Source organism: Pan paniscus, chromosome 6 (genome assembly GCF_029289425.2).
Source record: "Pan paniscus chromosome 6, NHGRI_mPanPan1-v2.0_pri, whole genome shotgun sequence".
Classification (NCBI taxonomy): Eukaryota; Metazoa; Chordata; class Mammalia; order Primates; family Hominidae; genus Pan; species Pan paniscus.
In genome coordinates, this window is record NC_073255.2 from 145,353,437 (window position 1) to 145,365,824 (window position 12,388).

General features: G+C 41.4%; 2 protein-coding genes across 5 annotated transcripts in view; one reads left to right on the forward strand and one right to left on the reverse strand.

The window, feature by feature from the left end:
- PNPLA8 (patatin like phospholipase domain containing 8) overlaps nucleotides 1-11,896 on the reverse strand; it is a 45,107-nt gene extending 33,211 nt beyond the window's left edge. For all 4 annotated transcript variants that reach the window (XM_055114830.3, XM_057302946.2, XM_063606339.1 and 1 more), the window contains exons 1-2: nucleotides 10,758-11,896; nucleotides 10,466-10,615 (exon numbers count right to left, since the gene is read on the reverse strand). In XM_055114830.3, coding sequence (XP_054970805.1) covers nucleotides 10,466-10,615; nucleotides 10,758-11,813 — 1,206 coding nt within the window. In that variant the 5' untranslated portion in view covers nucleotides 11,814-11,896. The remainder of the gene's footprint in view (nucleotides 1-10,465; nucleotides 10,616-10,757) is intronic.
- On the forward strand, nucleotides 6,161-7,405 carry LOC100968901 (large ribosomal subunit protein uL30-like). Its single transcript, XM_034964822.3, has one exon. The coding sequence runs from the start codon at nucleotides 6,575-6,577 to the stop codon at nucleotides 7,316-7,318; it is 744 nt and encodes a 247-aa protein (XP_034820713.1). The 5' UTR covers nucleotides 6,161-6,574; the 3' UTR covers nucleotides 7,319-7,405.
- Nucleotides 11,897-12,388: the final 492 nt, after the last annotated feature.

Below are 12,388 nucleotides of genomic sequence, written 5' to 3' on the forward strand. Positions count from 1 at the left end.
TGAGACTTCAAGATTCTAAGCACTCAACATCATATTGTTGATCACAGACAAGAGCTTAAATCCTAGAGTTCTATGTTGCTTACCAAAGATTCTCTAGCTTCTGTACACAGAAGCATCTTACATAGTCAGTACCGCAGGTTTAATGGAATGGCTGAGTGGCAGCTATAATTCTGCTGTGCAACCTTCTGTAAATCAAATAATTTTCCTAGGTATCACTCATTTTGTTTCTTTTTTATGATCAATCAACCTGAAATACTCTAAATTCTTTCTCAATATTTTTTCCCCTAATATTGAGCTGTGAGGCCCCACTAGAGGGACTTGAGCAATGGTGGAGAATAATGCAAATTTCCACTTCCGGTTAAGATGAAACACTCTGTTACAGATCAACGCTCACATCAAGAACAAGAAAATCTTGATGAAATACAAGAAAAGTACCATCTGTTTAAAGGCATCAGACAGAGAGCTGCTGAAGCAACAAGAACAGATGGAGCCAAGAATCTGGAGAAGGAGTAATTGCTAGGAAGTGAGCTGGTAAACTATAGCTTTTCTTCCCTTGAGGCATTTGCTGATTCCAGGAAAAAGTAAAGGACCAAAAAAGTGAGTCTGACTCAGACAGAGGGCCCCAAATAAAGGACAGAGAAACCAGCTGATCGTTTAGCATCTAAGGGGTTTGGAGTGAAAAAAATGGAAGACCTGAAGGGCTTCAAACACATGGCTGGCTTTACCTCAAGACATTTGCTGAATTCTAAAATCATGAGGTGTGGAAGGCGAAAGGTAAGCCGAAGACCTCTGAAAATCAGAGTGGAAGGCTTTGTATTCTTGAGATTTTAGGACCCAATGAGATGGTGGTTAAGTGAACACACCAGGCTCTCAACTGAAAGCCCTGGAAGAATATGCCCAAAAATCAGGGCAAACTAGAGGTCTTACCCAAACGGTAATACAGCCTTGATCCAGATTTGACCCTAACTGAATTAAGGCTATCAGGGCTCCACTCAAATGCCAAACAGAAGAACAAATAAACCCCGGAAAAAGATATAATTTGATATAATCTAGAGCTTATGCAATTTTTTAAACTTACAATGTCCAGCATCCAGAAAAACTATAACGTATGTGAATCCAGTACCAAATTACAAAAACCAAGAATTGATGTTCATATTAGAATTATCACAAAAACATGTTGAAATAAAAATAACAAAATAAAATTATCAAAATATATCAGATACCTATGAATCAGTTAAATAAAATCATTCCAATGGAAGATGTAAAAGACACCCCCTCCCCCTCCCCCTCCCCCTCTCCCCCCTCTCCCTCTCTTTCCACGGTCTCCCACTGATGCCGAGCCGAAGCTGGACTGTACTGCTGCCATCTCGGCTCACTGCAGCCTCCCTGCCTGATTCTCCTGCCTCAGCCTGCCGAGTGCCTGCCATTGCTGGTGCGCGCCACCACGCCTGACTGGTTTTCGTATTTTTTTGGTGGAGACGGGGTTTCGCTGTGTTGGCCGGGCTGGTCTCCAGCTCCTAACTGTGAGTGATCCGCCAGCCTCGGCCTCCAAGGTGCCGGGATTGCAGATGGAGTCTGGTTCACTCAGTGCTCAATGGTGCCCAGGCTGGAGTGCAGTGGCGTGATCTCGGCTTGCTACAACCTCCACCTCCCAGCCGCCTGCCTTGGCCTCCCAAAGTGCCAAGATTGCAGCCTCTGCCCGGCCGCCACCCCGTCTGGGAAGTGAGGAGCGTCTCTGCCTGGCCGCCCATCGTCTGGGACATGAGGAGCCCCTCTGCCTGGCTACCCAGTCTGGAAAGTGAGGAGCGTCTCTGCCCAGCCGCCATCCCATCTAGGAAGTGAGGAGCGCCTCTTCCCGGCCGCCATCCCATCTAGGAAGTCAGGAGCGTCTCTGCCCGGCCGCCCATTGTCTGAGATGTGGGGAGCGCCTCTGCCCCGCCGCCCCATCTGGGATGTGAGGAGCACCTCTACCCGGCCGCGACCCCGTCTGGGAGGTGAGGAGCGTCTCTGCCCGGCCGCCCCGTCTGAGAAGTGAGGAGACCCTCCGCCTGGCAACCGCCCCATATGAGAAGTGAGGAGCCCCTCCGCCAGGCAGCCACCCCGTCTGGGAAGTGAGGAGCGTCTCTGCCCGGCAGCCACCCCATCCGGGAGGGAGGTGGGGGTCAGCCCCCGCCAGGCCAGCCGCCCCGTCCGGGAGGGAGGTGGGGGGATCAGCCCCCTGCCCCGCCAGCCGCCCCATCTGGGAGGGAGGTGGGGGGGTCAGCCCCCCGCTCGGCCAGCCGCACCGTCCGGGAGGGAGGTGGGGGGGGTCAGCCCCCCGCCCGGCCAGCCGCCCCGTCCGGGAGGGAGGTGGGGGGTCAGCCCCCCGCCCGGCCAGCCGCCCCGTCCAGGAGGGAGGTGGGGGGGGGTCAGCCCCCCGCCCGGCCAGCCGCCCCATCCGGGAGGGAGGTGGGGGGGTCAGCCCCCCGCCCGGCCAGCCGCCCCGTCCGGGAGGGAGGTGGGGGGGTTCAGCCCCCCGCCCGGCCAGCCGCCCCGTCTGGGAGGGAGGTGGGGGTGTGAGCCCCCCGCCCAGCCAGCCACCCCGTCCGGGAGGGAGGTGGGGGGGTCAGCCCCCCGCCTGGCCAGCCACCCAGTCTGGGAGGTGAGGGGCGCCTCTGCCCGGCCGCCCCTACTGGGAGGTGGGGAGCCCCTCTGCCCGGCCACCACCCCGTCTGGGAGGTGTGCCCAACAGCTCGTTGAGAACGGGCCATGATGACAATGGCGGTTTTGTGGAATGGAGAGTGGGGAAAGGCGGGGAGAGGATTGAGAAATCGGATGGTTGCCGTGTCTATGTAGAAAGAGGTAGACACGGGAGACTTTTCATTTTGTTCTGTACTAAGAAAAATTCTTCTGCCTTGTGATCGTGTTGATCGGTGACCCTGCCCCCAACGCTGTGCTCTCTGAAACATGTGCTGTGTGCACTCAGGGTTAAATGGATTAAGGGTGGTGCAAGATGGGCTTTGTTAAACAGATGCTTGAAGGCAGCATGCTGGTTAAGTCATCACCACTCCCTAATCTCAAGTACCCAGGGACACAAACACTGCGGAAGGCCGCAGGGTCCTCTGCATAGGAAAACCAGAGACCTTTGTTCACTTGTTTATCTGCTGACCCTCCCTCCACTATTGTCCTATGACCCTGCCAAATCCCCCTCTGTGAGAAACACCCAAGAATGATCAATAAAAAAAAATAAAAAAATAAAATAAAATAAAATAAAGACACCCACACTGAAAATTTTTAAAACACAGGAGGAAAATAAAGATGACCCAAATAACTGAAAAAATATGCCATATGTCATGGCTTGGAAACTCAACAAAGACCCAATTCACCCTAAATTGTTCCACATATTCACTGCAATCCCACCATGTTTTTCTCTTTTAAAAATTTTTTTGTAGATAAGGTGATTCTAAAATTCGTATAGAAATATAACATGTCAAGAATAGCCATGCCAACAACATTAAGAAGAACAAGGTTGGAGGATTTATACTACCTAAGTTTATACAGCTGCAAAAATTGAGCCAGTGCACTATCAGCACAACCACACACAAATATACCAGTGGAACAAAATACTGTGTCTGGCTGGGCATGGTGACTCACGCCTGTAATCCCAGCACTTTGGGAAGCCGAGGTGGGTGGATCACCTGAGGTTGGGAGCTCGAGACCAGCCTGACCAACATGTGGAAACCCCATCTCTACTAAAAATACAAAACTAGCCGGGCATGGTGGTGCATGCCTGTAATCCCAGCTACTAGGGAGGCTGAGGCAGGAGAATCATTTTAACCTGGGAGGCGGAGGTTGTGGTGAGCCGAGATTGCACATTGCACTCCAGCCTGGGCAACAAGAGCAAAACTCCATCTCAAAAAATACAGAAATGAAAAATACTGTGTCTAGAAACAGATCCATATATACATCTCATTTATGATAAAGGTCTTTTCAATAAATGGTGCTGAGTCAACTGGATAAGTGTATTTTTTGAAAGTCAGGACTTCTGACACACACCACACAACCAAATCTATTCTAGATGAATAGAAGATAGAAGAGTAAAAGGCAAAGCAAGGTTTCAGAAGAAAACACAAGAATATATATATATATATATATATATATATTTTTTTTTTTTTTTTTTTTTTTTTTGAGACGGAGTCTCACTGTGTTGCCAGGCTGGAGTGCAGTGGCGTGATCTCAGCTCACTGCAACCTCCGCCTCCCAGGTTCAAGCCATTCTCCTGCCTCAGCCTCCCAAGTAGCTGGAACTACAGGCACACGCCACCAAGCCCAGCTAATTTTTGTATTTTTAGTAGAGACGCGGTTTCACCATGTTGGCCAGGATGGTCTTGATCTCCTGACCTTGTGATCTGCCCACCTCAGCCTCCCGAAGTGCTAGGATTAGAGGCCTGAGCCACGGCGCCTGGCCAAAAATACTTTTATGACTTTAGGATAGGCAAAGATTTCTTAAACAGGACACAAAATACTAACTATAAAGAAAAGTATTTATAAATTGGACAAAATTAAGAATATCTGTTCATCAAAAAACACAAGAGTGAGAAGTCAGCCACGGAATAGGAGAACGATTTGTAAGACATACACATACACACCACACATATGACAGGTGAGTTACAACCATAATATATTTTTAAAATTCTACAAATAATGAAGAAAAAGTTGGTGAACCCAATGGAAAAACAGGCAAGATCTGGAATAGGTACTTCACAAGGAAGTATAAACATGGCCAATAAACCCTGGAAAAGATGCTGAATATCATAGCTATCAATGAAATAAAAAATTAAAACCATAATTTAGTATCACTTAACACCCAACAAAACTGCTCAAATTAAAAAGATTTAAAAAGGTTGGGCACAGTGGCTCACGGCTGTAATCCCAATACTTTGGGAGGCCGAGATGGGCAGATTACTTGAGGTCAGGAGTTGGAGACCAGCCTGACCAACAGGGTGAAACCCCGTCTCTACTAAAAAACCAAAAATTAGCAGGGTGTGGTGGTGCGCACCTGTAATCCCAGCTACTCGGGAGGCTGAGGCAGGAGAACTGCTTGAACCCAGGAGGCGGAGGTTGCAGCAAGCCGAGATCGCACCACTGCACTCCAGCCTGGACAACAGAGCGACACTCAGTCTCAAAAAAAAAATTACAAAATAAAGTGTTGGAGAGAAAGTAGAACACAGAGGCCTCATAGAATTCTGGTGAAAGAATAAATTGGCACAAGCACTATGCAAAACCATTTGGCAGTATCTACTAACGTTACAAATATGCTCACTCTGTGAGCAGCAATAGTACTCTTAGGTATATACTCCAAAGAAACGAAGACCTATGTTCTCCAAAACATATAACCCAGAGGTACTACTACTAAATATTCCCAAACTGCAAACCATCCAAATGTCTAGCAGTAGAGGGAAAAATGAAAAGTATACCCAACAATATAGAAGGTTCTCACAAACATAATATTGAGTGAAAAAAAAACCAGACATGTAAGAACACATGCTGTATAATTCATAGAACATGCAAAAAGAGGCACAACTAAATTATGCTGCTAGAATTCTGAAAAACTGATCAACCTTTTTGGGAACAGTATTTGGAGTGTTGATAAGATTGTTTCTCATTCAGGGTGGTGGTTATATAGATGTATTTCATGTGTGAAAAATCATGGAACTGTAAACTTACGATTTGTGTTGTTCTCTATATATAATATTTTTATAAAAATTTTTTTAATAAACCCAAAGGATGTATGAATCCTTGTGACAAATTCAGCATTTTAAAAAAGAGAAGGGGAGAAAATAGATCATAGAAACAGGCTCGGTGAGGCCGGGAGCGGTGGCTCATGCCTGTAATCCCAGCACTTTGGGAGGCCGAGGCAGGTGGATTACCTGAGGTCAGGAGATCGAGACCATCCTGGCCAACATGGTGAAACCCCATCGCTACTAAAGATACAAAAATTAGCTGGGCGTGGTGGCGGGCGCCTGTAGTCCCAGCTACTCAGGAGGCTGAGGCAGGAGAATCCCTTGAACCCCAGAGGTGGAGGTTGCAGTGAGCCGAGATCACACCACTGCACTCCAGCCTGGTGACAGAGCAAGACTCTGCCTCAAAAAAAAAAAAAAAAAAGAAACAGGCTGGGTGAGGTGGCTTACACCTATAATCGCAGTACTTTGGGAGGCAAGGCAGGCAGATTGCTTGAGCCCAAGAATTCGGGGTCAACCTGAGCAACATGGTGAGACCCTCTTTCCACAAAAAATACAAAAATTAGTTGGGTGTGGTTGTGCACGCCTGTGGTCCCAGGTACTCAGGAGGCTGAGCTGGGCTGAACCTGGGAGGCAGAAGTTGCAGTGAGTGAAGACTGTGGCACTGCATTCCAGCCTGGGTGACAGAGACTCTGTCTCTCAAAAAAAGAACAAGAAACACATTTAACTTAGAAAAACAAGGAGTCCATAATATTTTTTTACAGGTGCAAAAAAATTCATTTAATCACTGAGGCAGCTATTAAAGCAACACCTTACTTTGAAAACCGGTAACTAGCTCTTTTTCCGGCTGGAACCATGGTGGGTGTAGAAGAGAAGAAGAAGGTTCCTGCTGTGCCAGAAACCCTTAAGGAAAAGCGAAGGAATTTCTCAGAGCTGAAGATCAAGCGCCTGAGAAAGAAGTTTGCCCAAAAGATGCTTCGAAAGGCAAGGAGGAAGCTTATCTATGAAAAAGCAAAGCACTATCACAAGGAATATAGGCAGATGTACAGAACTGAAATTCGAATGGCGAGGATGGCAAGAAAAGCTGGCAACTACTTTGTACCTGCAGAACCCAAACTGGCGTTTGTCATCAGAATCAGAGGTATCAGTGGCGTGAGCCCAAAGGTCCGAAAGGTGTTGCAGCTTCTTCGCCTTCGTCAAATCTTCAATGGAACCTTTGTGAAGCTCAACAAGGCTTCGATTAACATGCTGAGGATTGTAGAGCCATATATTGCATGGGGGTACCCCAATCTGAAGTCAGTAAATGAACTAATCTACAAGCGTGGTTATGGCAAAATCAATAAGAAGCGAATTGCTTGGACAGATAACGCTTTGATTGCTCGATCTCTTGGTAAATACGGCATCATCTGCATGGAGGATCTGATTCATGAGATCTATACTGTTGGAAAATGCTTCAAAGAGGCAAATAACTTCCTGTGGCCCTTCAAATTGTCTTCTCCACGAGGTGGAATGGAGAAAAAGACCACCCATTTTGTAGAAGGTGGAGATGCTGGCAACAGGGAGGACCAGATCAACAGGCTTATTAGAAGAATGAACTAAGGTGTCTACCATGACTATTTCTCTAAGCTGGTTGGTTAATAAACAGTACCTGCTCTCAAATTGGAAAAAAAAAAAAAAAAAAGAAAACTGGTAACTAAATACAAATAAATTAAGTATTTCTCTTTCCTTTCCTGTAAAATTTGTAAAATTTGCCTTTGAGAATACCCAAATAGCTTCAGTTGATGAAGGAAGGCTCTTCTTTACAGAAGAATGTCAATTATAATGTAGGAGTAACAGAATTAGACATTGGTCATTCTGCAACTCTAATGAAATTATTAGTTCTGGAAATGATTAGGTTAATGGTTGATGAGATAATGCTTCTAGCACAATTGTCCAATGAGAAGCAGATTGTCATCACTTTAACACGGTGGTCATCCTTAGCATTACTAATGGTTGTTCAACTAATTGTCATGTGTGTCTTGATATGATGCATTATGAGGCACATGACATTACCTACAATGTGCTCTAACAACAAAATGTTTAACTCAATCAAGCCATTATATTTAAATTCCAATATTCAGGAAATGAAAAGGAAAGAGGAACACTTCAAATAACACTGAGAAGGAAGAAGGCAGGTACATCCAGAAAGCGAGTCTTTCTGCCTGTTAACCAGCCTAATGTCTTCAATTAAATCAGTTTTAAAGGTGCAGGTGAAGCAGGTGTGGCTGAAGGACTGCGTTATATTTTAAGCGACTTGGAGAAATAGTCAGATGCAATGTGTGATCTGGACTGAACCCTCATTTGGATCTAATCAGTTACATAAATAACATTTTCAAACTGGGTATAGGATAAAGGGACATTTACTGATATAGAAAGGTATACATTATATGCTAAAAAACCAGATTATAAAACAACATATACAGAATGAGTTTATTTTGGTATATATGTGCATAGAATAATTTCTGAAGGAATACTGTGCAGACATTACTAATGTTCACCAATACACAGTTTGCTTCCCCTTCCAAGCATACAGAAGGTTGTACTTTTCAGGCCCATGCAATCGGACAGGATAAACAGATTGTGAGTAGAAGAAACCTGTGGCAACTTCTGCTGAAATATTATTTCCTTGCCACAGAAATCATAGAGGAAGACTCAATTAAAATACAGACAACAGGACAGGATCTAAGTAACCACCACACGGAGGTTCACTGTGCCAAAGAGTCACCCAAACCCACAGTTAACTTTGCATGAGCCAGAAATAAAACTGTTTGGTTAAGTCACTGAGATTTCGGTGTTGTTTGCTATTAGAGCTTAAGGAAGCTTAATCCAATGAACACAAATAAACTCTATTACATTACAGTGGTAATCTGAGGGTAAAATATATTATTTTTCTTTTCTTTTCTTTTCTTTCTTCTAATTCCCTACAATGCTTTGTGCTGCCTTCTTTCTAAACAGTCAAAGTTCTTCTTTTTAATTAAAAAACATAATGAAAGGAGACCACCTTCATCACAAACAATGAAAAAATTATCACAGACAGTTCCCTAAATGTGGCTGCCATAAATGTAGCATACAAAATAAGTAACTCATTTTTTTTTAGGGCATTATGTATCAGACATAATTCCCTGTATTTAGCTACCTTAAATATGGTAGACACATAAAAAAGTAAAATTCATACAGATGTTTTATAAAAATTCTATCATTTTTAAAAAGCTCAACTCTTGATAATAACAAAAAGTTTAGCTGGAAAAGTTCACACTAGAGTGTACATGCTGACGTGTTATATGCAATTTGTCCAGTTCACTGTTTTTCAGATGATTATTTAAGGGAAGGGTGACAACTTTTTTCAGACTACCTAGATTTTTATTCATAATTGATCTGAATATATATTCCTATATTACATTTTTTCATAGTATTGAAAGGTCCTTAGATTTGGGATTAGTTATGCAAGATAAAAGAGTCCTCAGAGTTTCAATTAGCAAGACTATTTAAACTGCAACTGAAAACTACTCAGAAATCCATCAGTAGTACAACTGGCCTTGTAAAAGAGGTTGAAGTGAGCCACCTTGCCCCTTCTGCCATGTAGGTAGGTCATGAGAAGCTGCTGTCTAGGAGGAACGGGACTCTCACCAGACATCAAATTGTTGGTGCCTTGATTTTGGACTGCCCAGCCTCCAGAACTATGAGAAATAAATTTCTGTTGTTTATAAATTACCCAAGCTAAGGTATTTTATTATGACAGCCCAAATGGACTAAGCCAGTATGTAATTCTATTTAAGATCTTTGCTTTCAGTATATCACTGAAATGTGAAATATACTTAAAAGCATATGTATATTTGAGAATCTTATATTTTATGTAAGATTATATAAATATAAAATATAATCCCAAATTATAGGACCATAAAATAGTGAAGCTACCTATAATAATGTATGTGTTATACAATACACAAGTAAGGATGGGTACATTATTCAAAGACAATTTTTCAACAAGGTAATTGTTAAAAAGTAGAATAAATGTGTTCTAAGTTAAAACAATTTTCTGAATGCCAAGCTAAAAATAAGCACTAATAGATTTCTAATGAAATGTAAGCAGTATCTATCATTATGATATTTTCAAATTTTTCATTAAATATTACAAATAATAATATAGATGTAAAGAGACTCAATCACATTAGTCATATTTTATAGTCCGTTTAAATGGGTCTAAATTATCTTCATTATTTTATAGTTGAAAAAACTGAGGCAAAGAAAAGCTCATTGTTTTACTTAATATGATTACTAATTCAATTATGAGTAAGGTCATTAAAATTTTTAGACTTTCAAATACGAAAGGACCATGGAATAAAAACAACAGCCTCACATATGAATTATGTCTCCTATCTTAAAAGAACAGTTACATAGTATAAATATTTACATTGCACTAAAGAAAAATCTGGCAGCTGTTAGGCAATTCAACTAATACACTGATTATTTTCTATTTTATAAATGTTTAATTTCAAAGTATACATATTGGTGCTAACAAAATAAAATGAATTGATTAGCATAATGTATGTCACAAAATAAATAGGGTAATTACTGAATATATATCACATGTATAATAAAAACCGCAAAATTCAAATGGAAAAATGAAAGGCTTTGCCTTCCCCATTTTAGATTTTTTTTAGTATTTCTATTCCAAGACAAAACTAGATTAAATAAATTAGAAATTACCTTGACAGCCACTCCTTTTCCTTCAGGAAATTCTAGAAGATGAAAAGTCAGTTCTTCAACCCTAGTAATGCAGAGCTTTGGGTCAGTTGTTCTTCTTAATGCCTGAACTAATGCCCGGGTCCTGTTATCAATACTCACCCTTGCGATAATCTACAAAGACATATTAAATAGATATGATTAGAATACAAAACTGCTCTAAAGAACAATGAAAGCTTCTTAGTTCTCATTAGGAAATAAAACTTATAAATTTGACAAAAAGTAATAGAACCGAAAAGCACACTGAACAACTTGCCTTTTCTCGCTGAAGAGATAAACGCTTTTTCTCCTCTGCATTTCTGTCTTTGCTGACAGCCTGATCAGTTTTAGCAGGCTCTTCCTGTTCTTCTGACTGACTCTTTGAATCATACTTTAATTTGGGGACAAGTCCACCAATATAACCACCTACTAAAGCTTGTACACCTTCCGTGGGACGAGAAAGAAAGTTAGCAATACTTTGTTTAGTTGAAACTTGAAGAACATCAGGTATCGCAGAAGGACTTGTAGGCTTGTTCACAGTATGTACAGATTCTGAGCCTGGCTTATAAGCCAGGATATCAGGATCTGGAGATCTTAATTTCCCCTCTTCTACCTTTTTATCTTCAAGTTCTGATTTGTCCCGGAAATGTTCATTTTCCTTTTGTTGAGACATTTTTTCCTTACGTTTGAAATATGAATTAATATGATTTGATAAAAAGTAGAATGAGTCTCCAAATTTTGTGGTTATAGAACTTGTGTAATGAAAAAGACTGCGTTTACCTATATCTTCTTCTTCGTCTATAATGTGACTTTTCTCTTCTGGAAAAGGACTCTTTTCTGCTGATTTGTCACTATATTTTTTCAGAGATTTGATGGCTTGTTTGATGTTTTTCTGTTTTAACCAGCCACTATCCGATACTTTTCTTAAAATTTGGGAACTTGGCTTAAATTGAGCTAAACGTGAAATCATTTCATTTTGATTGCCAAAAACAGCCTTTGAAACAGAGTTCAAAGTACTTTTAATACGGGACATACAAATGTTCACTTTTGTAAGTCCCTTGGGAGCAGAAGTGCTAAGTTTCAAAATCCCAATATGTAAACCATGGTTGCTTGGAGAGTAACAGTGCTTACTGCAAGAATGTGCTTCACTTTTGGTCCATTTACATCTTATTATGTTTGTATGAAAACCTCTTTGTAGACTGATGTGGCTTATCCTCCAGTAATGCTTAGGTGAGAACAAGAAATACAGTTGCTTGCTTCTCTGCTTCCCACAAACACTTCTTGCATTACTAAGGAGGTAAATATATATATCTACAGTCAGATTAATAGACATAACTTAAAAACCATTTATTTTCTATGACATTCTCTCACTTCTTGAATGCTTCATTTAAGAAATGCCATAATTCATGGTCTTACCTGAAATGGCAAGAAAAAAAAATTAGAATTCACGTTAAAAATTGAAATTGGGTATAACAGAAAACACAAGACTATTTGGACTAAACTCAGCAAGCTGTCTCAAAAAAAGCAGACAAAATATTCCTATTATAGCTGATAGAAAATTCATTTTTAAGCTAATAGAAAATAATTCACTTTCAGTATAGAGGTAAATAAAAAAAGAAAATGAGGAATAGAATGTTTAGGGAAAAGAACTAATTTAGGGAAGTTTCCCAATAGATAAGTCTTCCGTTGTACAACACATAATTTAATATGCAATTTAGATACTATGCTTTTTTTTCCCTTCCTCATTGTTAAATTCTGGACTACTTTATGTGACACTAGACTTTAATTCCTTGAAGAAAAAGGTCAGGTCTTATACATTATTCATTGCAAACGATTTATAGAATACTTAATCTATACCAGACATGGTGCTAGATGCTGAAGCCACACAGTTACAGGATATGAAAGAAT